The sequence below is a fragment of the Mobula birostris genome, chromosome 6, assembly GCF_030028105.1.
Source record: "Mobula birostris isolate sMobBir1 chromosome 6, sMobBir1.hap1, whole genome shotgun sequence".
In the NCBI taxonomy this organism is placed as follows: Eukaryota; Metazoa; Chordata; class Chondrichthyes; order Myliobatiformes; family Myliobatidae; genus Mobula; species Mobula birostris.
Window position 1 is genome coordinate 134,491,635 of NC_092375.1, and position 27,541 is coordinate 134,519,175.

At 38.0% G+C, this 27,541-nt stretch overlaps 1 protein-coding gene across 8 annotated transcripts in view; it reads left to right on the plus strand.

The window, feature by feature from the left end:
* LOC140199383 (double-stranded RNA-specific editase 1-like) overlaps positions 1-27,541 on the plus strand; it is a 340,274-nt gene that overhangs the window by 221,823 nt on the left and 90,910 nt on the right. For 6 of the 8 annotated variants that reach the window (XM_072261374.1, XM_072261375.1, XM_072261376.1 and 3 more), the window contains one exon: positions 14,020-14,960. In XM_072261374.1, coding sequence (XP_072117475.1) covers positions 14,020-14,960 — 941 coding nt within the window. Of the gene's footprint in view, positions 1-11,633; positions 11,699-14,019; positions 14,961-27,541 lie in introns of all 8 variants that reach the window. The other 2 variants (XM_072261381.1, XM_072261382.1) reach the window with 2 other exon arrangements.

Consider the following 27,541-nt stretch of genomic DNA (forward strand, 5'->3'; position numbering starts at 1 on the left):
AGGAGAAAATGCCAACATGAACAAAAGGTAGGTCCATTAGAGTGTGTGGGAGGGACGAGTGGAGATAGGCGAGAACTGGAAAGTAGCAAAAGGCTGCATGGTTGAAATGAAACAGAAGAAATCCAAGCGAATGGACAATGAATTGAAATGGCGGGGTGTAATTTCAGTGGTTAGTGTGCCCATGAACTGAAGGTGTTGAAAGGTAATGTTCTAAGCCTACGTAAATTTGCTTGAGAATTTGCAGGGAATGGCAGGACACCCACATTTCCTATTCATTTACCCACTCAGTGCCACACTCACCTTCAGAGGATTTTTAGAGGCATCTCCTTAACAAAGCTATCTTAGTGAGGCTGAGTGGTGTCTCCACATTTGAGATATAAGTGACATGATGCAGCAAGACACTACCAATGGGAACGCAGAGAAAAACTATGTTAAATCATGCCACAAGCTTGTGAATGGTCTCAGTGTCTATTAAAAATACTGAAACTATAAAGTAGCAAAAACATTTAAAGATGTTAAAATGTTTAAACTTTTCAAAAGTTTAGTAAGATCAATTAATCCAGCAAATATTAACTGCTTAATACTTAACTCTAGAACTTAGAAGTAGTCCTCTCTGCTGAAATGCACAGAGTTGCTGAACAGTTGTGATTAATTAGCTTTGTCCTGCAGAAGTCATGAGGAGTCCATTGGTAGAGCATTGTCAGCAAACCACCAATAAGCATTTCCCATCATTTTGGGATGTCCATGTTTATGTGGGCATCCCTGATGTTTATCTGGGAATTGCTATTAGTTCCACATGGAATTGCTGGCATTTATTTCTCTGGACAATTCAGGCTAATTGAAGGTTGTCGCTGGTTGTGGCAATTCAAATTTAGTACTCTTCTGGTCCTCCAGAAGGAGGAAAATATATGTATCTGTTGCAAAACTTTAAAATAAACTGCTGTTCCAAGTAAATTTATTATCAAAGTACATTTGTGTCACCATATACAACCCTGAGATTCTTTTTCTTGTGGGCATACTCAATAAATCTATAATTGAATAATACTCATAAGAGAATCAATGAAAGACCACACCAACTTGTGCATTCAACCTGTATGCAAAAACAAACTGTGAAAATATAAAAAGAAAGAAATAATAATAATATTAAATAAGCAATAAATATCAATAACATTAGATAAAAGAGTCCTTGAAAGTGAGTCTATAGGTTGTGGTAACATTTCAATGATGGAGCGAGTGAAGTTATCTCCTTTGGTTCAAGAGCCAGCCTGATGGTTGAGAGGTAATAACTGTTCCTGAACCTGGTGGTGTGAGTCCTGAGGGATGAATGTTCCTTTCCTGCGACAGCGCTTTGTGTAGATGTGTTCAATGCTGGTGAGGGCTTTACCTGTGATGGACTGGGCCGAATATTTTTGTAGGATTTTCCATTCAAGGGTATTGGTGTTCCCATACCAGGCTATGATGCAGCCAGTCAATACACTCTCCATCATGCACCTATAGAAATTTGTCAAAGTTTTAGATGTCATGCCAAACCTCAATGAACTCCTAAGAAAGTAGAGGCGCTGCAGTGCTTTCTTCGTAATTGCACTTACGTGCTGGGCCTGGGACAGGTCCTCCAAAATAATAACTGAGGAATTTCTGCATTGAAATTCTAAATTGTCCTGGAAGTTGCTCCATTTCATTATCAAAGTGAACTACTAAATCTAAATAGGTTAAGAAAAATGAAGCTAGTTAGAATGCATACATAATGTATATAAATGTAAATCTGTTCCTGGGAATTGTTCATAAGCTGATTTCTCCAAGAATCAGAAATGTCTTTTTCTTTTCTTTTCAAATTTTTTTATTATTATTATCCAAAATTAACATGCATACATCAAAGTAGGCAACACTTACAATGTTTCAAGAAAAAAAACATTATTTTAAAGATTGAAAAAATTATGGTGATTAAAAAAAAGCCCCTACTAAGCAAGAAAAAGTAGGGAAAAAAAACCACTAGATGTTCAACCCTGGAGCCATGCGTCATACAAAAAGCTTCTAAAGATAAACATCAAACAGCCAGCAAGAAAAAAAAATGTGCCAAAAATTTACAATTAGATCATGGAGAAAATCTATCAATTAACTCAAATGATAATAACAAGCAAATGAACCCCATCTTTTCTCAAAATCAAACATAGGTTCAAAGGTTCAACTTCTAATTTTCTCTGAACTAAGACATAGCATCACTTGAGAGAACCATTGTGACAAAGTGGGAGCTGATATATCCTTCCACTTCAACAAAATGGCCCTCCTAGCTATCAATGTAACAAATGCAATAACATGTTGGTCAGACACAGAGATACCACGGAAATTTTGAGGAATTATTCCAAAAAGCACAGTTAATTTGTTAGGTTGGAAATTAATTTTAAGTGCTTTAGAAGTTGTCGAAAAAACTGACTTCCAGAACTATTCCACTATAGAACAAGACCAAAACGTGTGTCAGTGTAGCTATCTCAGTTTTACATCTATCACAATAACTATCAACATTAAGGAATATTTTAGACAGTCTCTCCTTCGTAAAATGGTAATGATGTACAATTTTAAATTGAATCAGTGAATGACTAGCACAGATCGAAGAAGAGTTAACCAGCTTCAGAATCGGCGTCCAATCCTCCGTCATAAAAGTCAAATTGTTCCTTTTCCCAATCTTGTTTAATCTTAAATAAAGGACGCTTATTCCATTGTAGTAGTAAATTATAAATTCTTACAATAGAGCCCTTCATCGAAGGGTTCATACTCATAATAGTATCTAACAGGTCAGCATCCATTATGTAAGGAAAATTACTTAAATATTTTTGTAAGAAATGTCTAACTTGAAGGTATCCAAAAAAGAATTAATACCTTTATTTTTCCAAAGTAAAAAAATTGGATCACTCCAAGAAGGCTTAAAAAAGTAATTTCGATAAATTAAGCTACAATGTTTATATTTTTTAAGATTAAAAAAATTGCGGAACTGGAGCCAAGTTTGTAAAGAATTCTTAATCACAGGGTATAAGTTTAAATTAGCAACTTCAGCTAATTGTATAGGTAAAGCAGCTCTCAATGACGAGGTTAAATAAAACTGTTTCACAGCTTTCAATTCCAAGTCTACCCAAACTGGCCGATCGTTCTTATCAACCCAATATAACCAAAGGGACTGTATCACACATTAGCAGTCCAGTAATACATTCTTAAATTAGGCAAAGCGAGACCTCCATCCTTTTTCAACTTTTGTAAGTGACATTTACTAATTCTTGTTCCTTTATTATACCAAATAAAAGATAAAATAATAAAATCAATCCGATCAAAAAACTTCTTAGTCAAAAAAACGGATATTCTGAAATAAATATAAAAATTTTGGTAAAATCATCATTTTGATTATATGGATGCGACCGACAAGTGAAAATGTAAGTGGACTCCAATTACTAAATAAATTCTTCATAGAGTCTACCAAAGGAACAAAATTGGCTTTATAAAGATCCTTATATTTTTTAGCGATTATAACACCTAAATATCTAAAAGAATCTGTGATTTTGAAAGGAGTATTATCATATATAGAAACAGATTCATTTAAAGGAAACAATTCACTTTTACTAAAATTTATTTTATATCTTGAAAAATCTCCAAGTTCATTGAATAATTTTAGCAAGGCAGGAATAGATTCCTCAGGATTAGATATATAAACCAATAAATCGTCAGCATAAAGAGAAATCTTATGAATGGTCTCATTCACAAAAATCCCATAAATATTGTTAGCTTCACGAAGGGGGTTCTAATATTAAATTAAATAACAAAGGACTTAATGGACAACCTTGTCTTGTCCCCCGTGAAAGCTGGAAAAAAGGAGACTAACAGTTATTAGTAATAACAGTAGCAATAGGAGCTTTATATATCATTCTAATCCAATTGTTAAAATTAACACCAAAGCCAAATTTCTCTAAAACATTAAATAAATATTTCCATTCGACTCGATCAAATGCTTTTTCAGCATCCAAAGAGACGACGCATTGTGGAGTTAAAAGAGGACGAATATATAATGTTAAATAGTTTCCGAACATTTGAAAAAGAATAACGACCCTTTATAAAGCCTGTTTGATCTTTAAAAATAATCTTACCCAAAATATTCTCCAACCTATTGGCCAGTATCTTTGACAGAATCTTAGCATCGACATTCAATAATGAAATAGTCACTAGGATCTGTATCCTTTTTAAGAATTAAAGAAATAGAAGCCTCATAAAAAGTAGAGGGTAAATCACCTTTCACAAAAGAATCCTTAAACATTTCCAACGTATACGGAGAAGGCAATTTTCCAAATTTTTTATAAAATTTTACAGGATAGCCATCAAGTCCAGCGGCCTTACCAGACTGCATTGAAAAAATAGCTTTATGAATTTCGGCTTCAGTAATTTGGGCATCAAGAGTTTTTTTGATCCTTAACAGAAATTTTAGGAAAAGCAATCTTTCGTAAGAAAGCATTCATTTTAGAAGAATCTACTGGACATTGAGGTTTATGAAGTTCAGTATAAAAATCTTGAAAAATCTTGTTAATTTCTTCATATTCCCAAGCTAGGGTACCATCTTCCCTACAAATTTTCAAAATTTGCCTTTTGGCTGTAGCTGTTTTTAATTGAGTTTATTATTTTTATCTCCAAACATATAAAATTGGCTCTTTAACTTAAGTAAATAGCCTTCAATAGGATGAGTTAATAATAGGTTATATTGTGATTGAAGTTCCACCCTTTGTTTGAATAAATCAGTATTAGGGGAAATTGCATAAATATTATCTAAGTCTTTAACTTGTTTTGAAATCTTATCTAATTCTACTTCAGTCTGTTTTTTATGCTTAGCTGAATAAGAAATGATCTGACCATGTAAAAATGCTTTAAATGTATCCCATATAATTAATTTGGACGTACCCCCTATATCATTAAAAAGAAAAAAAAATTTTTATCTGGATTTCAATGAAACTGACAGAGTTTTGCAATAATGTCTGAGATATGCGCCATGGTGGACGGGGAGAATGACATCATCGAATTCAAAAGACAGACTCAGAGGAGCATGAACAGATATAGCAATAGCGTCATATTCACAATTTTTAACACTAGGATTGATTTTTTATAAACGTTAAAAGAAAGAATATTCTGTGTTATCAGGGTGCAGATACCGCCATAAATCAATCAATCCAAAATCGGTCAAAAAGGAATTAATGAATGATGCAGAACAATTTGGAAGTCACTGATTGGTTGAGCTCATGTCAATCAAAGGATTTAAATAACAGTTACAATTCCCACCCATTATCAACATATATTCATTTAAATCAGGCAGTAAAGCAAATACCTTTTTTAAAAAAAAAAAGGATCATCTAAGTTACGGCAGTACAAATTGACCAAAACAACTTTTCTGTTACAGATCACTCCTTTAACAATTAAAAATCTACCATTAAAATCTGACTCACTATCCTCTTGAGTAAATATATTGGATTTAATAAAGATGGACATGCCCTTAGTTTTACTCTGAGAGATGGAGTGAAACTGCATACCCCTCCACCATGCAAAAAATCTATTTTGATCTCCCGCCCTGATATGTGTCTCTTGAGCAAAAATTATATCAGGTTGCAATCGCTTAATGACTTTAAAAGTCTTTCTACGTTTGATAGAATGATTCCAACCACTTACATTCCAACTTATTACATTAATCTGTTTAAATACCATACTATAATTTTATTCTACTTTACACATGCGCAGAGCACATCCCAATACGGGATGATCAAAAATGGCGGCGATGAAGAATACAACCACATAGAAAACACAGATGCTCCGGAACCACCCAATGGGAAAAAAGTTCCTAACTCTAACCCCACCCTCCTCCCCCCAAAGCCTGAAAAAAGGCAGGCACCCTATGATAGAATACGAAGCCAGGGACCATTCTGTCTGTACAGAGAAAAATTTTTTAAAGATTCTCTCTCCCTCCCCCTAATTTTAAAAAAACTGATTGACCTTGTAAGAGGGACAATAAAGTCTCAACAAAGGAAAGTGTTTACATTCCAGCATCTACAAGCTATCCCATATTTATATTTAATCTTCTTTTAAACAAGAAAGAACCAAAATAATGTTATCTCTTAAAAAGATAAACCAGTGCCATTTTTAAATTTAACATTAAGCCCCTAAAAAAAACTTTAAATTCGGTTATAAGACTTATAACCGAATGTCTGTTTTTATATAGTAACTCATATTGCGCTGAATGCACTTGCTATAATTATTTCATTTCATTCAATGATCGCCTGAGCACTACCCATATTAAAATGAATAGAATATATGTATTCAATCATTTATGAATATCATGAAACATCATTATTACCAGCTTGAAAAATGCTTTAAAAATATGTAGGAGAATTTTCACATTTCTGTAAGTCAGGTGACTTGTAACCCAGGAGCCCCAGTATATTCAAGTGTGGCTAATTTTTAATCTCATATTTACAGTTAAACCTTAACATTAACTCATAAAAATTTTTTGGTATAAATGTGACAGCGCATTTCTGCTTCTATTGTTCCACCTCTTTAAATATAATAGAAAATAAATTTCTAAATTAAAGCTACAATTTACTAGTGAAATTGAACTAGCAACACTCTTTAGATTTTCTGCGGTAATCTTATGATTATATTCAATATACACTCAGTGGCTACTTTATTATGTACAGGAATGGAATCTGGTGAAGTCTCTATTGCTATAGCCCACCTATTTCAAGGTTTGACATGTTGTGCATTCAGAGATAGTCGTCTGCACACAATTGTTGTAATGTGTGGTTAATTGAGTTACTGTTGCCTTCCTGTCAGTTTGAACTTGTCTGGCCATTCTCCTCTCTCATTACCAAGACGTTTTTGCCCACAGAACTGCCATTCATTTTTTTTTGTTTTTCACACCATTCTCTGTAAACTCTAGAAACCGTTGTATCATTAGCTTCTGTGGTACCCAAAATATCCTGTTTGGCACCAATGATCATTCCATAGTCAAAGTCACTGAGATCACATTTCTTCCCCATTCTGATGTTCGGTCTGAATAACAACTGAACCTCTTGACTATGTCTGCATGCTTTTAAACATTGAGTTGCTGCTACACTGATTGGCTGATTAGATATTTGCAATGGGCGCTGTATCACAGCTCACGGTGTTCCAGAGTTCAGAGTTCAATTTTGGCGCAGTTCTGCAAGGAGTCTCTGTACATCTTCCCTGTGGAATGTGTGGGTTTCCCCTAGGTGCTCTGCTTTCCCCTCTCAATCCAAGGACATACCAAGTAGGTTAATTGGTCATTGTAAGTTGTCCCGTGATTAGGTTAGGGTTAATTGGGGTTATGGGATTGCTGGAGTGATGTGCCTTCAATGGCCAGAGAGCCCTACTCTACACTGTATTGCTAAATAAAATAAGTAAAATAATGAGCAGATGTATCTAATAAAATGGCCACTGAGTGTAGATTGCTTAAAATATCAGGGTAAATGGCAAAATTGGGTGTTTTGTTGCAGATCAACAAGAAAATCAAATGTTGTCATCAATGTATTTGGCTTTTTTTCGCAGTCTTTCCAGTAAATAACCAATTGAATATTTAGCTAAAAGATTAAGTAGTATATTTCAGAAAGAGCTTGCCCTTACCCAACCTGCCTCTATTCATAGCATACTGTTGAGATAGTAGACTCTGTATTTGTGATGCTTAATCAATTGGTGAATGTCATAACACCCATTTGTTCAGCTCTGAGTATTATGACTTTCCTTACCCACAGTTCAATGGCATAAAAGGATGCTTTTTCAAAGATGTTGGTATTGCTAATCTTTTCCTGTTCTTTTAATTTCCTTTGCAGATTTTAGCAACCTCCACATCTCCTATTTTTCTGATCTTTTTATTTTGGTCAATACAATCCTCTTCCTAAGTATCTTCATGCCATATGCAACCTACTTGAATGTGTAAAAAGATCTCTTTTTGTTAAAATGTGTACTCTATTCTTAATATGTAGTAGTTGACAGTTAATTTGGCTTAAGCCCTCATTGGAAATTAGATGGAAATGTATGTCATTATTATCAAAAGCCTGTAACTTGCAATGCAGGTGAATTTTGTCCTGTCCCATCAACTAGAACATACCAACCTAGAATTGATAGCAGCCAGGTGAAGTATCAGCCACTCCACAGGTTGCCCTTATCCAGTTTCTCAAGTAACATTTGGCAGTCTAGTGTAGTTATATGTGAATTTGATTCTTGTCTGAGCGTGCTTGACTCTTGGGTGGAATTTTTTTTAGCTTGGAAATTTTCTGTTTAAAATTGGCTAAAGTTGTTCTGGCATATCCTTGGAAATTGTGAAAATTTAGAGAGTCAGTTATCATTGTCCACCAAATTTTGAACTAGGTTGTATGTTCCATTACGGCTGCAGGCATAGTCACGAGCTAGGAATTTGGCGAAATGTGACATAGGATCTGCGTCAGCCATCCGCATTCAAAGAATGTCTCTGACAGTGGAGCCTGTATTTGGGCTTAGTGGTTGCAAAATTGTCATTGGGACCACTGAATGTTTATGAACATGTTTGACAACAGTAAACATACATTAAACAAAAATAATAATATTTGTGCAATATTTAAAACTATAAATAAACATCGATAATCACTGAAAAAGTTTAAGGGATTTAAAAAAAAATTTTCCATCTGCTGTTGCCTCATTTAAATGGAGATTTCTGTGTTGCCAATACAATTGACCAGGCATGAACTCTGTACAGAGATTTTCTGCTTAGAATTGGAAAGTCTGCAGAAGTTTGTGCTACCTTGTTGGACTCCAAGAGAAGTGGACTGGGGCAGGAGAGTAGAAAATGCCACTGCTGTCTTGGGCCCACACATTTCTTCAAGGGAACATCGTCCTGCCATCCGGGCTGACATGGGAACAGAAGTTCTGGGTCAATAATTTAACCATATAACCATATAACAATTACAGCACGGAAACAGGCCATCTCGGCCCTTCTAGTCCGTGCCGAACTCCTACTCTCACCTAGTCCCACCGACCTGCACTCGGTCCATAACCCTCCATTCCCTTCCTGTCCATGTATCTATCCGACAGTTTATTGATGTATTTGTTTTCTCTCTGTTTCACATTCTCCAAATCATCATTTAGTTAAGTGTAACCAGAACTGTCATTTCTTCCTTATTCAGTTCTCAGCTGTTATGAGTTTCTCACCTGTTTTATGTCAACATTTAAGTGTGTTTTTATGTGGGTTCCTTTATAGTGGGTTACCTAATGTGGCTAAAGCTGAAAAAATAATGTTCCCATTTTCCAGCCCTTTATGAACTAATTGATTCTGCTGATGTTCAAGACACCATCTCTAGATATCATTGGGTCGGAGAGCAGGACAAACTTATGATGTATACTTAGCTACGTATTCTACTTGTCTATCAACTTTTTTTAAACTCCCCTTTATTTTGTGAATTTAGCTCCAAGTGTATTTATTAAACACGTTTCCACTCATGAGCCATTCCTAGCTCAGCATTGCACTATAGCATGAAGTGAGTAGGACCAACAAAAAAGCATGTTTTAAATTATTTATGTTCTTAACAATTTGGACAAATAACATCAAAGTGCACTGAATAGTAAACCATTGAGAGCATCATAGAAGCTAAACAAACTGCACCATTGTTTGGTGTTTGCAGAATAACTTGCTACATTGCTTAGAATATATTTGACTAAATGTGGTGACCCATTTGCATTTGTGATTTGGTGTAATAACTTGCCTGCAGCACATTTTTAAAACAAATGCTCGTAATATATCTATTGAGTTACATTTTTAAACTTGTTTTGTTTCTTTTAGAGAGGGTTATTAATTTGATCAAAGCTATTCTTCCATGTCAAGATGCTATTTCTTTTAACGCATTGCTAAAGTGGGTATTAATATTTGTGAGGCTTTCTTGCAGTAGCAATTTCTCTCTGTAGCTTTCACGCATCTGACCTTCAGTAAGCATGAATGCACGAATACTGTGGTTTCTTCCAATCAGTAGGGTTGTACTTGAAATCTATAGCTATTTAATCAAATAATTTTAAAAATTGTGTTAAACAAAATGCAATGATTTGAAGTAAAACAGTTTTACCAGAGTAAATAAGTTTAATTCTCTGCTAAGAGCCAAAAGACATTTTCTAAGTAAATTGGGTGCCACGGTAGTGTAGTGGTTAATGCAAGACTATTACAGCTCATGGCATCAGAGTTCAATTCTGGCATCCCCTGCAAGAAGTTTGTACATCCTTCCCGAGAATGCATGGGTTGTGTCCTGTGATTAGACTAGACCCACTGGGCAGTGCGGCTTGTTGGGCCGGAAGGGCCTGTTCTGTGCTGTATATCAAAAAAAAATACAAATAAATTATTTCTGTGGCATCCAAAGATCACAGAGTACAGGAAATTGCATTGTGGTAATTATATTGTAGCCTTGGTCATCGTTGTATTGTTATATATTTGTTGGTTTGGATGGCGGCCTAACAAGGAACAGTCCTGTAACAGAACTGAAGGTGGGAAAAGGCACAGGAAAATTCACCATAAGATATGTTTTGTAGTGAAAACTCATTAATGCATTTTTAAATTTCATGAATTGTATATGTAATCTTCTCATTTTTCTCAACCTATACTTCGGTTTTCTCCCAAAGGTTCATTTAGTATTTTTTGTGTTCAAGCTGTCATACTCTTTTAGTTCAATCTTTGATACTTGGAACTGCAGTAAACGTAGGGGCCAACAGTTCTAGAAAATATCAAACTTGCAAGTTGACCTGTATGATCACATGTGGGTTACGGTATATTTTCTCTCCTGTTGAAAGTAAGTTGCATTTGAAGATGCATTCATTGCATACCAAGTTTGAATGCAGATTTAAATTTTTTTTCAACATTATTCTTACTTGTTACTATCTACTTACGTGAACATGCTTTCTGAAGTAAATTTTATTCATTTGCTATTATTAAACAGTGCACAATTTAATGTGAATTGCCAGTCTCATTCTAATTCTGCAGCTTTGGTATTACGATTTTAGTAGTTGTGAGTAATCACAAGTACAGGTCGAACTTCACTAATCCAGCACCATTGGGACCTGAGGAGTGCCGGATTGGTGAAAATGCCAAATTACAGAAGGACCACATTAAGCAATAGCTAACCTTCACTAATCCTGCACCATTGGGACCTGAGGAGTGCCAGATTAGTGAAAATGCCGAATTATAGAAGGATCACATCAATCATAATCAGTGCCAGATTATCGAAGGAACCGGATTACAGGTAGTCGGATTAGTGAAGGTTGACCTGTATTAAATCCTATTGTTTACTTAAACTTTGATGTTTAACACATGGTCTTGAAAATTAGCTTTTTATCGCCTATTTAACTGATCAGTAGGTAAGAATCTCTGCATGATGAGTTGATGCCTATTCTTACTTCAGATACAAGTATGCATGCAAATTACTTCTTTATTCTTGCTGCAGATGTTTTATATCTGCATTTGTATCATGTACCCAAATACAATTATCAATATATAAAATGTATGGTTTCTAATATTGGCACAATTAATACTTTTGCAAAACTAAGGCAAAATTCATTATTGTTACATCCTCTCTCTTTTGTATTGACAGTATCTTTTTAACAACCCAGTATAATCGTGACCACATTATCATCGGCAACAATCAGATATGTCAAGGTGTGCATGTAAATACAGGAAAATTGGAGTCATGTTGTCTTGGTGGCCAAATTGCCTTTGTAACTGAATATAATTCAGTGTTTTCTCCGTAATGCTTGTCCATCTGTTTTCGCCCTTCTTGTCTTCCTTTGTCTGGTATTAAGAATTCCCACTCTGGCATTACAGATATTTTTCTGAGCTCCAAAGGAGTAACCTATGGACCTTTTGCTGAAGGATGTTATAAATGAAAATTTGACTGATATTCTATCAGCTTTGTGAATGGAATGAGGAGATGTGTATGAGGAAACCCTTTAGTCTTATCAATTTGTCCCACATCACTCTTCATGTCAGATGTATGGGCATGCTTAGACAATAAGTACTACCTGATACCTGATTGTAAATCATACAAAACATACAGTGTGTGTGATATTGAGCAATTCTTGTAGTTGTGTAATGTACCTCATGGATAACGAACCAGAGTTTAATCCAAAGATGCACTGATTGGTATGATTTCCTGTTTTTTATCTATGATATCTTGCACACATCATGTTGTTCTAATTGAAGAAACACAAAGATTAAGATATAAATAAAATAAGACATCAATAGTTATAACTCTTCAGTTTATTGTGGTGACAATGAAATATACTGCAGGGATAAAGATCTTTATCTGAAAAAATAGGGAGCTGAAGTAAATTGTGTTTATTCTGTAAAGAATTGTCCATAATTCCTACTTTAGGGCTAATTTTAAAAAAACATATCTATAGTTACATAACTATTTCTTTTTAAAAAAGTCTGAAGAAAGTCTTTTCAGGACACTGATGTCATTGGCTATTGGTGTTCTGGAACATAGCTTGATCATTCCCTGTTTGATTATGCACTTTCATGTAAGAAGGTGAAGAAAAGAAGGCAGTGAATCAATACAAAGTACAGTGGATTCCAGTTAATTGGGACACCAGGATCAGAACATTTTGGCCTAATTAGTCGGCTGCCCTAATTAGCTGAAGTTTCATAGAAATAGTTAAAAAGACAAATTACCGATGAACTGAGTACCAGATTATGTATTTAATTTAACTGCGGAACAGAAATGTATTAGTCCCTGATAGTTATTGATGGAGGAATTTTGCTGCCTTGCGCATTGTTTTGATTGTCTGTAAATGAACAAAGGCAGTACAGACACCTATTGTAGATTATGGAGTGCCATCATACAATGCTTTCGATGATTGCAACCTCCAATTCTTCGTTTTCATTGTAACATTCAAGATGATTGTCGATGCCCTCAAATTCTTCATAGATCCTAAGTTGTTGAAATAGTGAAGTTGTTTCATTTTCATTCCCAGCCACTTCTGGCATCTGCAAGCTTGAGTGCTTGAAACCACTGTGAGCAAAGCAGTTCGGAATTGTCTTACTGCTTATTTCCCGCCAACTATCAGTGACGAAAATCACTGCTTTTTGAACAAAAAAAACACACAACTGACACTATTTAAAAACTATTTGTTCTAAGTACGGTGTAGTGTCTAACAGCCACACAAGTGCACGCGACTGACGTGAGTTAGAAACTGTTTGGCAACAGTCTCTTGTTCCAATTAAACAGCAGAGTGTTCCAAATAAACAAAGGAAACCTGGAAATTTTCTCTATTATTTTCCGTTCTTTGAGAGTTGTCCCAAATAAGCGGCTGCCCAGATAACTGATGGCCTAATTAATTGGTCCACTGTATTTGCATTGAGGTTCTAGCAATCATTCATGGAGTGACTTGTCAAGGAAACAGGAGACCTCCCAGTCCTTTGTACTTGAAAATATTAGGTGGCATCTTGGAAGAAATGGAATGAAGTCAAAAGGCAAGAGTTCTATCTTCAATTTTATAATTTAGTACATATAACTAAATAAAAAGCAACTATAATGTTCAAGTTTATTTAGTATTACAAGTATGTCACTTACATGAAAAATTAAGTAGATGTTAATTGCTTATTGTCATGCAGTAGTTTAATATTTTACCTTGTGATCTGTACAGAATAATAGATTTGGGGCCCTGTTTCATAATATTGAACATTAATATCCCTCCTCTTTCCAAGCACCCCACCCCACTTCCTCCAAATAATAATCTTCTAATTTTTGGGGGGAATTCATTACCATTTTGGGCTCCTTTAGGTTGTCTGTATTCTTTTTATTGTTAAATCCTTTTTCTTATATTTGTTATTGGCATAAATCTAAGCTCTCCCATTCCAAGATGAATCTTAGACACATCACTCATTCTGTTACAAAGAAAGATGAGGAATCTTTAAATTTTACATTTACAAGATCCTACAACGAAGGTGTTGTAAGTTGCTCTTTCTGGGCACTGCAGGTTCAAGCAGCACTGATGTAAAAGAGAACCGTAATCTGGAGAACGTCTCTCTTAAGGAAAGCAGTCAAACTCCTGGTGAGGCGCAGCTTTCAAATGGCAGCAATTCCTCCATTAACAGAAAACGACCACTGGAAGAAGGCAGTAATGGACACGCACATCCAAAGTTCCGTGCTAAGAAGAGGAAGAAAACTCCAGGTCCCATTTTGCCAAAGAATGCGCTTATGCAATTAAATGAAATTAAACCAGGTCTCCAGTACAAGTTACTATCACAGTCTGGCCCAGTCCATGCTCCTGTGTTTATCATGGCTGTTGAGGTCAATGGACAAAACTTTGAAGGATCTGGGCCCACCAAGAAAAAAGCCAAGTTGCATGTAGCTGAGAAAGCCTTGAGGTCCTTCGTCCAGTTTCCAAATGCCTCTGAGGCCCACCTGGCTATGGGTCGAATGCTGAATGTTAATACAGATTTTACATCAGATCATTCTGATTTCCCAGATACTCTCTTTAATGGATTTGAAACCCCAGCTCAAAGTGATGATCCTTATCTCTTAGGGTCCAATGGAGATGGTTCCTTCAACTCAGGCAACTATAATTCTTTTGGTGCTTCTTGCGGTACCGGAAGAAGTACTGTAGGTCAGTCAGCAATGACCGCTCCATTTCCTTTTGCCATAGCCAGCGGAAAGAACCCAGTCATGATACTGAATGAACTGCGCCCAGGACTTAAATATGAGTTCATTTCTGAGAGTGGAGAGAGCCATGCAAAAAATTTCATCATGGCAGTGACAGTAGATGGGCAGACATTTGAAGGGTCAGGGAGAAACAAGAAGTTGGCAAAGGCTCGAGCTGCTCAAGCAACTCTTCAGACTTTGTTTAATATGCAACTGGACTCAACTCCATCACGGCAACCTATTCTTAGTGAAGGTCTTCAGCTTCACCTGCCTCAGGTAGGAACATCGTTTTTAAACATAGCATGTGCTGATAGAAATAAGTTTTTATATATATATATATATGTGATAAAGGTCTCAAACTTAACATGGTAATGTATAAACACAATAGATGCTGCAGATACCTGAAATCCAGAGTAACACACACAAAATGTTTATTTCTCTCCATGGATGTGCCTGACTTGCTGAGTTCCTCTGGCATTTATGTCTGGTAATATATAAATAAGGACTTTATCCAAACAGAAATTTTAAATATGTTCTGCGTAGCAGCCAGCCATACCCATTCTCAAAATAAAAGAGGACTAAAACATTAAAACATAGCTTTTGCTAGAAAACTGAAATAAGAATTGGAAACACTCAGCAAGTCAGGAAATGTATGCAAAAAGGGAAACAGTTCATGTTTCCGATCAAAGACCCTTCACCAGAACTGGGAAAGAATGAAAATCATGTTACAGTAGTTTAAAGTTGTAGAGAAGGTGAATGAGTGAGAGAAGGGATAGCGCAAAGGGAGTAGCTGTGACAGGATAAGGCCAGGGTGCTTTGGGTAGAAGTTGTAGAGATCCTCCAGATATTATGTTTATGCGGCAGTTAAAAAGGTGATAATACAAATAATGTAAAGTGTTGCAATATGTTGAGCTTCAACTCTGAAGTGTCTTCCTTCTTTCCTTCTACAATAGTTGATGGAGCTCTTGATCACATCTCATTTATTTCCTGCACCTCTGCTCTCAACACTACCTCTTGGACAGAGCCAAGAGAATTTCCCTGATCATCCTTCCGTACACTTAAGAGATAATTCCTTGTAATACCCGCCAATTCCAAATCATTCCACTATCAGAAACATTCTCCTCCTCTCCCCTTTCAGCATTTGGTAGGGACCATCCCATTTGGGTCATCCTGGTCCACTCTTCTGCCCCACCAACTATGTCTCTTATGGAGCTTGTCCATGTGATTGGAGAAGATGTAACACCTATCACCTCATCTTTCCCCACCATCCAGGGAAGTAAACAATCTTTCGAGGTGAAATAGCAATTGACTTGTATTTCTTCTGATCCAGTGTACTATATTTGGAATTCACAATGTGCCTTCTCTACATTGGAGAAACTGAATGTAGATTGCTTCGTGGACCATCTGTATTCAGCCCACGGGAACAACCCTGAACTTCCACTGACCTTACCTTTATTTCAAGAAGGTAAATTGCCTTCTTGAACTACTGCAGTCCTTAAGGTGTAGTTCCACTTAGTCAAATAATGTGCCTTATCTGGCTCTATCAAAACTGGATATTTTTGCTGTTAGTCAACCACATGTGGTATAGTCTCAGTTTTTCTCCCTCCATTAACAGAGTCTAACTTGCGGGGTATGTCCAAAAACCCTGCATTTTGCAGCATTTTCACCTTTGTTTGTATTACCACCATCTCACAGCCCCCATTAACCTAACAATCAAATAACCTCTACATTTTATCCACGCTATCTACATAACAACCCCACATACAAAATGCTGGAGGAACTCAGCAGGTCAGGCAGCATCTATGGAGGGATATGAACAGTTGGTGTTTCAGCCCAGGACCTTTCACCAGTACTTACAATGAAGATTATCGCCCTGCAATATTGACTGTTCATTTCTCTTCGTAGATGCTGCTTGACCTGCTGAGATCTTCCAGCATTTTGTGATGTTGCTCAAGATTTCCGGTATCTGCAGAATTGATGTGTCCCTATCAGACATACCCTCTTTATCCTATCCAACCTTGTCACCCACACTTTATGTGAAACTTAAAGTGATGGCTTCCTTTCTTTCTCAGTTCTGAAAATGGATCTTCAACTGGTAACATTAACTATTGCTTTCTGTTGATGATTCCCGATTTATTGTGTGTTTCCAGCATTTTCTGCTTTTATTGAAAGAGGGTATGGTGTTGTGTCATGCTAACTGGTTGCTTTCCAGAGGCATATCATATTACCTAGTTAGTTCACCGTAATTCTTATTGTCATTGGCAAGGTTAGAGCAGAAATTCCATTTTGCCTTTTTTGTGCTTGTTATCATTGCCTTTGAACTAATATATAAAGACATTATTTGCTCTTGACAAGTGTGAAGTTTAATTGTCTTTCCAGTTAAGAAGGTTTTAAATTTTCAAATGGGTAAATAATTCTAAGTATCACTGATTTATGTTATAAACTATTCCTTGAGTGCTCAGAAATAATGACAAATCTTTGAGATGTTTGCCACTGACACACATCGTTGAAATTCAAACCGTTGCCACCTGTTGCTGTTACCATTTTTGTTTGCTTTGTCCATTCCTTTTCAATTATTACACTAATTGGAGAACTTTCAGAGCAGACACAGTCACATATGGCTGCCTGTTATGTTGTATGATCTATGTCCGTTTGCACTGCACCAATCAATCACTTGAAACAAGTTCTCTCTTAGTTCTCTCCCATCCCTTCCCAATTACAAAATTCTCTGTCAAATCATCCCAGAATCATTGTTCTGTTTAAAGCAGCTGAAGGCTTCTAAAATACTTCATATTTGTATTTCAGTGAGATATTCATTCACTCATGTTTTTTGGAGCATAAATTGCCAAATCCCTCCTGGGGGAAGAAAGGGCTTCCCAAATAGAGTGTGAAATAGAAAATTTGGTCAGAGTTGAAATTCGATACCAAAGAAACCAAAGTGGTTCCACTTGTAGCTGCTTTGCAGAGACTGAGGCAATTAAATTTTAACAGTTTTGTGCAACGAATTGGTGCTAATTGCAGATTAAAGTGTTTACCTGGCAAGAAAATTTAGGGGAGATTCAAATGGAAAATTTGAATAACAGATAGTGTGAAGAATGAGGGAGAATCCAAATGTGATAGGGAATAGGGATCTGGAGAAACTGATCTTATAAAACACTGCTTATTTCCTGTGTGAATGAGGATAAAGATTGTGGCAATGATGTCCTGCATGGAGGGGCTGGCAGAAGAGAAGAAAACAGTAGTATAGCAGTTGTCAAATGGTCCATAATTGGTCTGTTGAAGAGCATCTTTTGTAAATACTTTGTAATCTTGAGTCTCGTGCTACATTGCCTACCTCTTGGTGACAATAGACAGTAGGTGCAGGAGTAGGCCATTCGACCCTTCGAGCCAGCACCGCCATTCACTGTGATCATGGCTGATCACCCACAATCAGTACCCTGTTCCTGCCTTCTCCCTACATTGCTTGACTCCACTATCTTTAAGAGCTCTATCTAACTTTTTCTTGAAAACATCTCCAAGAGAATTGGCCTCCACTGCCTTCTGAGGCAGAGCATTCCACAGATCCACAACTCTCTGGGTGAAAAAGTTTTTCCTCAACTCTGTTCTAAATGGCCTACCCCTTATTCTTAAACTGTGGCCTCTGGTTCTGGACTCCCCCAACAGCGGGAACATGTTTCCTGCCTCTAGCGTGTCCAATCCCTTAATAATCTTAAATGTTTCAATCAGATCCCCTCTCATCCTTCTAAATTCCAGTGTATACAAGGCCAGTCGCTCCAATCTTTCAACATATGACAGTCCTGCCATCCCGGGAATTAACCTCGTGAACCTACGCTACACTCCCTCAATAGCAAGAATGTCCTTCCTCAAATTTGGAGACCAAAACTGCACACCATACTCCAGGTGTGGTCTCACTAGGGCCCTGTACAACTGCAGAAGGACCTCTTTGCTCCTATACTCAACTCCCCTTGTTATGAAGGCCAACATGCCATTAGCTTTCTTCACAGCCTGCTGTACCTGCTTGCTTACTTTCGGTGACTGATGAACAAGGACACCTAGATCTCGTTGCACTTCCCCTTTTCCTAACTTGACACCATTCAGATAGTAATCTGCCTTCCGTTCTTGCCACCAAAGTGGATAACCTCACATTTATCCACATTAAACTGCATCTGCCCACTCATCCAACCTGTCCAAGTCACCCTGCATTCTCATAACATCCTCCTCACATTTCACACTGCCACCCAGCTTTGTGTCAACTGCAAATTTGCTAATGTTACTTTTAATCCCTTCATCTAAATCATTAATATATATTGTAAATAGCTGCGGTCCCGGCACCGAGCCTTGTGGTACCCCACTAGTCACTGCCTGCCATTCTGAAAGGGACCGTTAATCCCTACTTTTGTTTTCTGTCTGCCAACCAATTTTCTATCCATGTCAGTATCCTACTCCCAATACCATGTGCTCCAATTTTGCCCACTAATCTCCTATGTGGGGCCTTATCAAAGGCTTTCTGAAAGTCCAGGTACACTGGCTCTCCCTTGTCCATGTTCATAGTTACACCCTCAAAAAATTCCAGAAGATTAGTCAAGCATGATTTCCCCTTCGTAAATCCATGCTGAGTCGGATCAATCCTGTTACTACTATCCAAATGTTTTGTAATTTCATCTTTTATAATTGACTCCAGCATCTTTCCCATCACCGATGTCAGGCTATCTGGTCTATAATTCCATTTTCTCTCTCCCTCCTTTCTTAAAAAGTGGGATAACATTAGCTATCCTCCAATCCACAGGAACTGATCCTGAATCTACAGAACATTGGAAAATGATTACCAATGCGTCCACGATTTCTCGAGCCACTTCCTTAAGTACCCTGGGATGCAGACCATCAGGCCCTGGAGATTTATCAGCTTTCAGTCCCATCAGTCTGTCCAACACCATTTTCTGCCTAATGTGAATTTCCTTCAGTTCCTCCATTAACCTAGGTCCTCTGGCCACTATTACATCTGGGAGATTGTTTGTGTCTTCCCTAGTGAAGACAGATCCAGAGTACCTGTTCAACTCGTCTGCCATTTCTTTGTTCCCCATAATAAATTCACCCATTTCTGTCTTCAAGCGCCCAACTTTGGTCTTAATTAATTTTTTTCCTCTTCACATACCTAAAGAAGCTTTTACTATCCTCCTTTATATTCTTGGCTAGCTTACTTCGTACCCCATCTTTTCTCCCCATATTGCCTTTTTAGTTATCTTCTGTTGCTCATTAAACGTTTCCCAATCCTCTGGCTTCCCACTCATTTTTGCTATGTTATACTTCTCTTTTATTTTTATACTGTCCTTGACTTCCCTTGTCAGCCACGGTCGCCCCTTACTCCCCTTAGAATCTTCCTTCCTCTTTGGAATGAACTGATCCTGCACCTTCCATATTATTCCCAGAAATATCTTACCATTGTTGTTCCACTGTCATCCCTGCTAGGGTATCTTTCCAGTCAATTTTGGCCAGCTCCTCCCTCATGGCTCCATAGTCCCCTTTGTTCAACTGTAATACTGACACTAATGATTTTCCCTTCTCCTCTCAAATTGTAGATTAAAACTGATCATATTATGGTCACTACCTCCTAATGGTTCTTTTTCCTCGAGTTCCCTTATCAAATCTGGTTCATTACACAACAGTAGTGGGTGGGTGGTGAGACATCTCAGATTGCCTGAATGGATATAAAGAGGGAGTAGGAGGATCCAGTCATTATTGGCCAGGATGGGCCTGATAATATTGGAAGCATAATATAAACACAAGAGATTCTGCAGATGCTGAAAATCCAGAGCAATGCATTCAAAAAGCTGAAGGAACTCGTCTTTAGAGAACAATAAAGAGTCACTGTTTCAGGCTGAGACATCAGGTCTGTGAAGGAAAGGGAAAGAAGCCAGAATAAGAAAGTGGAGGGAGGGGAAGGATTACAAATTGGAAGGTGATAGGTGAAGCAAGGTGAGGAAGTATGTGGGTAGGAGAAAGGGAATAAAGTGAGAAGCTGGAAGGTATAAGTAGAAAAGATAAAGTGCTGACCAAGATGGAATCTGATAGGAGAGGAGAATGAACCATGGAAGAAAGGGGAGGAGGAGCAGCACCAGAGGGTGGTGATAGGTGGGCAAGGAGAAGAGAATAGGTAAGAGGGGAGCCTGAATAGGGAATAGAAAAAGAGAGAAGGTGGGGGGAGAGTGGAATTGGAGATATCAATGTTCATACTATCAGGTTGTAGGCAATCCAAATGGAATATTCTCATCATGGTGGTAGAAGAGGCCAAGGGCATTTCAGAATGTGAATTGGAGTGGAAATAAAATGGCTAGCCACCAGGAATTCCTCTCTGTCGCGGATGGGTCATCTACTGTATCCAGTGTTCCCGGTGTGGCCTCCTCGACGTAGGTCAGCTGCGAGGTCGATTGGGGGACTGCTTTATTGAGCACTTTCACACCACCTGCAACAGGGAGGATTTCTCGGTGGTCAATTTCAGTAAGTTTAACTACATTGTTAATTATGTAGAAGTTCAGTTGTGTGTTGCATTTAGTTGGATGTCGCTGCTCCTGCTCGGGTACCTCCACGCAGTATTACAGGTTGAAGGAAAATACAGATTATACAAACTACATGTAGGCATCACATGATGTTTTTTCTCCAAAACCTGTCTTGTTGAATAAGTGATTCTAAATCAAGTGAAGAGGAGAGAATAGAATGGTTTTCTTGTGGCATTATGGGTACAGGGGAAATTAAACAATGAGGTAATTAAGAATCACTGGTGAATAAAACACTAAGTCTTGACAGGTAATGGTCTATGGCCCAAATAAATATGTTTTGCACATTATATGCAGAGTATAAAAAATTGAAATCCATTCCCGAGTTTGAATATCTGGTTGGATATTTGAAAAGTAGGATCGTACTATAAGGTACAGCACTATAAGGTTTGCATGGAAACTAACATTTTTGGTGAGTGAAGGTCTCCGTCTGTCAGAGTTGACCATGGATATAGTGTCCTAGCTGTCTAGTTATGCAAGCCTGGGCAGTACGATATGGAGAGCAACCTGTTGCCTATGTAGCAAGCTCCCCCCTCTACACACCTGATGAACCCAAAGGAATGGCAGAGACCTATACAGTTTGGTATCAGCATTGTTGCAGGAGTTGCCAGTCAGCACTGAACTCAAAGTAGGACTGCCTTGGATTTTTCCCTCAAGGTTTCCTCTTGAAGCTTTCCCCATGAGTGGGTATAGCCATAAGGCAGCAGAGGTTTGATATCAAAGTTCTCCTTCTCCAAGATAAGCTGTCAACCATGGCTGACAAGCCCCATCTGCCCGAAGCGACCGGTAACTTGCCTTTGCCTCTTGTCCTGTCAGTAGAAATGGTTCCGCTGGGCTTCGTAGCTAAGCCACATGTGAAGGCCAGGAACTTGACTTGGTTGTCAGAGACTATTTGGGGCACATACCATTTGGAGCATTTAATAGGTTCCCAGCTATAACAACCTTAACTTCAGTAATTAAGGATGAAATTACAGCATGATTGAGTTTCTGAATGAGGAGAAACATGAAAGCAGTGTTGGATATTCTCAAGTTATATGATGCTGACTTTCACTCAATGAAGCAGAAAATACCCACAAGAAACTAGGCAAATTTACTTCTCACACAATGAGAAATATTGGAAAAGGAGTTTGTTAGGATCAGAACTAAGTGGCAGGAGTTGCAGTTGCCAAAGAAAAGTCATCTAAAACTAGAGACAAGGGAAAACTGAACAAAAAGTATACAACAACTGAAACTAGTACAATGGTGGCAATTGATAGAGATACAAAAAATGCAAAAGGTAACAAACCAGTTTTAAATGAGTTTGTAAAGACATATTACAAGGAATACCAAAATCAGCATACATTTTTTATTGCTTGTTGAGCAAGATTGTTAGCTTCGTCGCACTCTTAGAAACAGATTATGTGATATTGTCCATGAAAATAAGAAAATGATGAGCATGTTGAATAATTACCTGTCATTAGCATTTATCAATAAGGGAAAGGATAATATCACCAAAGAATTACTGGTCAGTTAAATAGTGTGTTGCCAAATTTTATAAGCAAAATATTGAAGGAAATTAGGCCATGAAGGTGTGACATTTTTAGAAGCAAACTATTTCCACTTTTAAGTACTATCATTTCTCTAAGTTTTGTCTATTTTTCAAATCTTTCATTTAGATTGGAAAATTCTGTATACCTCTACTATCTAAAATAAAGGCGAGAGAGGGAATATGTGGAAATATAGGTCTCATTAGCCAAGCTAATGAGAAGTTACTTGTATAAGTGGAGGTCTGAACCAGCATAGACTTATAAAAAGAATGCCTTGTATGATGATCCTGATTGAACTTTCTGAAGCAATGAGTACAGACTAGCAAAGCTCAAGATGATATAATTTATAAAATCGTGAGAGACATATGTAGGGTAGATAGTTGGAGTCTATTTCCCTAAGGTGGAAGTGTCAAATACTAGAAACATCGTTTGAAAGTGAGAGGGGAAAGTTTAAAGGAGATGTGTAGGGCAGTTTTTTTTAATGCAAGGAGTGGTAGATGCCTGGTATGCATTGGTAAGGCTGGTGATGGAAACAGATACAATAGCAGCATTTAAGAAGCCTGTGAACAGGCATTGAAATGAGGGCTAGGACCATGTACTGGCAGATGGGATTTGTTGAAATTGACATAATCACCAATGTAAATATGGTGGGCTGTAGAGCCTATGGCTATGTTGTACTGTTTTATGTTATTTGCTAAACTAAGACGAGGGCAAGCAGCATGTGGAAGGAAATGGGCAGGTTCATATAATGGGAAACTGTGAAGAGCTGGTTCCCACAAGGATTGGTGTTAATTATGTAACTTAATACTGAGTGTATGTGACCTTGATAGTAAACTACATATCAAAATTTGCAGATGGCAGAAAGACGGACTATTTTACTAGTGATGGAATAACAACGTTAAATGACAAAGTGGTAAAGAGCCTTACTTCACGGTAATGTTGGCACTTCCACACAGAACTTAGTTTCCCATTGGTTCTGTTAGTTAGGTTCCTAGCTGAGTCTACTGACCTGGTGTGGATGTAGCAATATCCCAGCACATTTTGGTCAATAATTCAGCCCAACCCTAGTGGCCCTTGAGAATATGGTAGTGAGCCACCTTCATGAACCATTGCAAACCTTCTCTTGACTTTCAAGTTCAAGTTTAATTATCATTCAACCATACATGAAAACCTATGAATATAGCCAAATGAAACAGTGTGCTTCAGGAATCAAGGTGTAGAACACAGCACCAACAGTCATACACTGTACAAGGCACATGTAGTATAGCACATATAAGATTGTTTTCAACATACAGTCACACAAGAAAGTATAGTATAGACCAAGTCCCTCGGTGACATGTCCTGTAGATCAATGAAACATGAATGTTGTCAGCAAGAACAAACCCTCTGCAGTCCGCAGATGAAAGAACGCATGCACACAATCTAGCATGTCCTCCAGCGAACGGACACTGGAAAGTAGCACCAACGGGAGGACCTGCTCCCAATCCAGCATGGACGCCACACCACACCACTTCTGGCATCTCCCCTCCTGGCAGATGCAGCAGGTGATGCTGTAGCATGAGGGCTAGTCCGGGCCTCAATAGAGGCCACGCAGATCCCCTGCTGTTGGTCTCACCAGTAAACCAGTGAACTAGACTTGCAGTATTCTACTATCCCAATATCCAACAGGGTTTTGTGATCAGAAAAGAAACATCCAAGACAAAAACTCCTTTGGTTGGCCTTGGAGAGGCCACTGTGTCTGAACACACTGGCCATCTTGCGAGAAGAATACTATACATTTATTCTCACAATGTCATGAGGTATTGTGTTAAATGGTTTAAGCCCATTGCCAATGAAGGAATGTTCTTATGCATTTGATATGTCTGTCCTTTCTGGGTGGTCTAAATCATGGATTTGGAAGATGCAGACAGATTAGCTAAAGTGGATTATTGTAGTTTAGAGAATGAGTGTTTAGGATAGTGGGTACAATGCCAATTAACTGGGCTACTTTGTTTTGTATGCTATTAAGTTTTCTTAGTGTTGTTGAAGCTGCAACTCTTTCTGACCTGTGCCTCGTAGATGGTCGACTAATTTTGGGAGGTCAGGAAATGAGTTCCTTGCAATAGGGTTCCCAGCCCTAGCAGTAATTGTGTAACCTGTCCATTACAGTACTGGTTAAGACCATAAGATATAGGAGCAAAATATAGGAGCCATTTAGCCCATTGAGTCTGCTCTGCCATTTCATCATGACTGATCCATTTTTCCCCTCAGTCCTAATCTCCTGCCTTCTCCCTGTATCCCTTCATGCCCTGACTAATCCAGAATCTATCAACCTCTGCTCAATGACGCGGCCTCCACAGCTGCCTATGGCAACAAATTCCACAGATTCACCACTTTCTGGCTAAAATCATTCTTCTTCATCTCTGTTCTAAAAGAATGCCCCTCTATTCTGAAATCCAGTGAGTAGAGGCCCAACGTCATCAAATGCTCTTCATATGACAGGCTTTTCAATCCTAGAATCATTTTCATGAACCTCCTTTGAACCCTCTCCAATGTCAGCATGTCCTTTCTTAGATAAGGGGCCCAAAACTGTTCACAATACTCCAAATGAAGCCTCAACATTATCTTGCTTGCTTTTATATTCTAGTCCTCTTGAAATGAATGATAACATCACATTTGCCTTCCTCACCACAGATTCACCCTGCAAATTAACCTTTAGGGAATCCTGCATGAGGACTCCAAAGTCCCTTTGCACCTCATATTTTTGAATTTTCTCTCCAGTTAGAAAGTAGTCCACTCTTTTATTTCTTCTTACTAAAGTGCTTGACCATACACTTCCCTACACTCTATTCCATCTGCTGTTTCTTTGCCCGTTCTCCTAATCTGTCTAAGTCCTTTAGTAGTCTCTCTACTTCCTCAAAGCTACTGCCCCTCCACCTGTCTTTGTATTGTCCACAGATTTTTTCATAAAGCCATCAATTCTGTCATCCAAGTCATTGACATCTAATGTAAAAAGATGTGGACCCAGCACAGACCCCTATGGAATACCACCAGTCACCAGAAAAGAATCCCTTCATTCTCACTCCTTGCCTCCTGCCAATCAGTCAAGCTTTATCCATGCTAGTATCCTTCCTGTAATACCATGGGCTCTTGTTAAGTAGCCTAATGTGTGACATCTCGTCAAGGGCCTTCTGAAAATCTAAGTACAAAAGATTCTCCTTTGTCTATCTTGCTTGTTATTTCTTCAAAGAATTCCAATAGGTTTGTCAGACAAGAATTGCCCTTAAGAAAACCCTGCTGACTACGGCCTATTTCACAACATGCCTCCAAGTATCCCAAAACCACATCCTTAATAATCGACTCGAAGATCTTACCAACCATTAAGATCAGACAAATTGGCCTATACTTTCCTTTCTCCTGCCTCTCTCCCTTCTTGAAAAGTGGAGTGAAATTTGCAATTTTCTATTCCTCCAGAACCATATCACAATCAATTAATCTTGAAAGATTATTACTAATGCCTCCACAATCTTTTCAGCCACATTTTTCAGAACCTTGGGAGTACACTGTCTGGTCCAGGTGACTTTATCTACCTTCAGAACTTTCAATTTCCCAAGAACCTTCTCCATAGTAATGACAACTTCACATACTTCTGCCTCCTGACACTCGAATTTTCAACATTCTGCTAATGTCTTCCACAGTGAAGACCGATGCAAAATACTTATTCTATTTTCCATCATTTCTCTGTCCCCCATTAACAATTCTGCAGCATCATTTTCCAGAGTCCAATATCTACTCTTACCTCTCTTTTATACTTTATGTATCTGAAGAAACATTTGGTATCCTCTTTAATATTATTGGCTCACTTACCTTCAGATTCCGCCCTTTCCTTCTTTATGACTTTTTTTAGTTTCCTTTTGTTGGCTTTTTAAAAGCTTCCCGATCTTCTAACTTCCCACAAATTTTTGCTCTATTGTATGCCCTCTTTGGCTTTTACGATGGCTTTGACTTTTGTTAGCCACAGTTGTGTCATTCGCCTTTAGAATGCTACTTCTTCCTTGGGATGTATCTATCCTGTATCTTCCAAACTGCTCCCAGAACTTCCAGCATTGTTGCAGTGCCATCATCCCTGCCAGTGTTCTTTTCCAATCAATTTCGGCTAGCTTCTCTTTCATGCCTCTGTAATTCCCTTTACCCCACTGTAAAACTGATATATCTTAATTTAGCTGCTTCTCAAATTGCAGGGTGAATTCTATCATATTATGATAACTTGCATCTTAGGGTTCCTTTTCCTTAAGCTATCTAATCAATTCCAGTTCATTGCACAACACCTAATCCAGCATAATTGATCCCCTACTGGACTTAACCATGAACTGCTCTAAAAAGCCATTTCATCAGCATTCTAGAAATCTCCCCCCCCATGGGATTCAGTACCAATCTGATTTTCCCAATCTACCTGTATTTTGAAATACCCCATGACCATTGTAACATTGCCCTTTTGACTTGCATTTTCTCTCTCTCGTTGTAATTTGTATACCACATCCTTGCTACTGTTTGGGGGTCTGTATGTAACTCCCATCAGGGTCTTTTTACCCTTGCAGTTCCTTAGCTCTACACACAATAATTCAACACCTTCTGATCCTATGTCACGTCATTCTAATAATTTGATTTCATTTTTACCAACAGAGCCACGCCACCTCCTCTGTCTAATTGCCTGTCCTTTCTTACCCTCACTGGTGCATGGCACTGGCAGCTATCAAGAGATTACTACCCTAGAGGTCCTGTTTTTCAGCTTTCTCCCTAT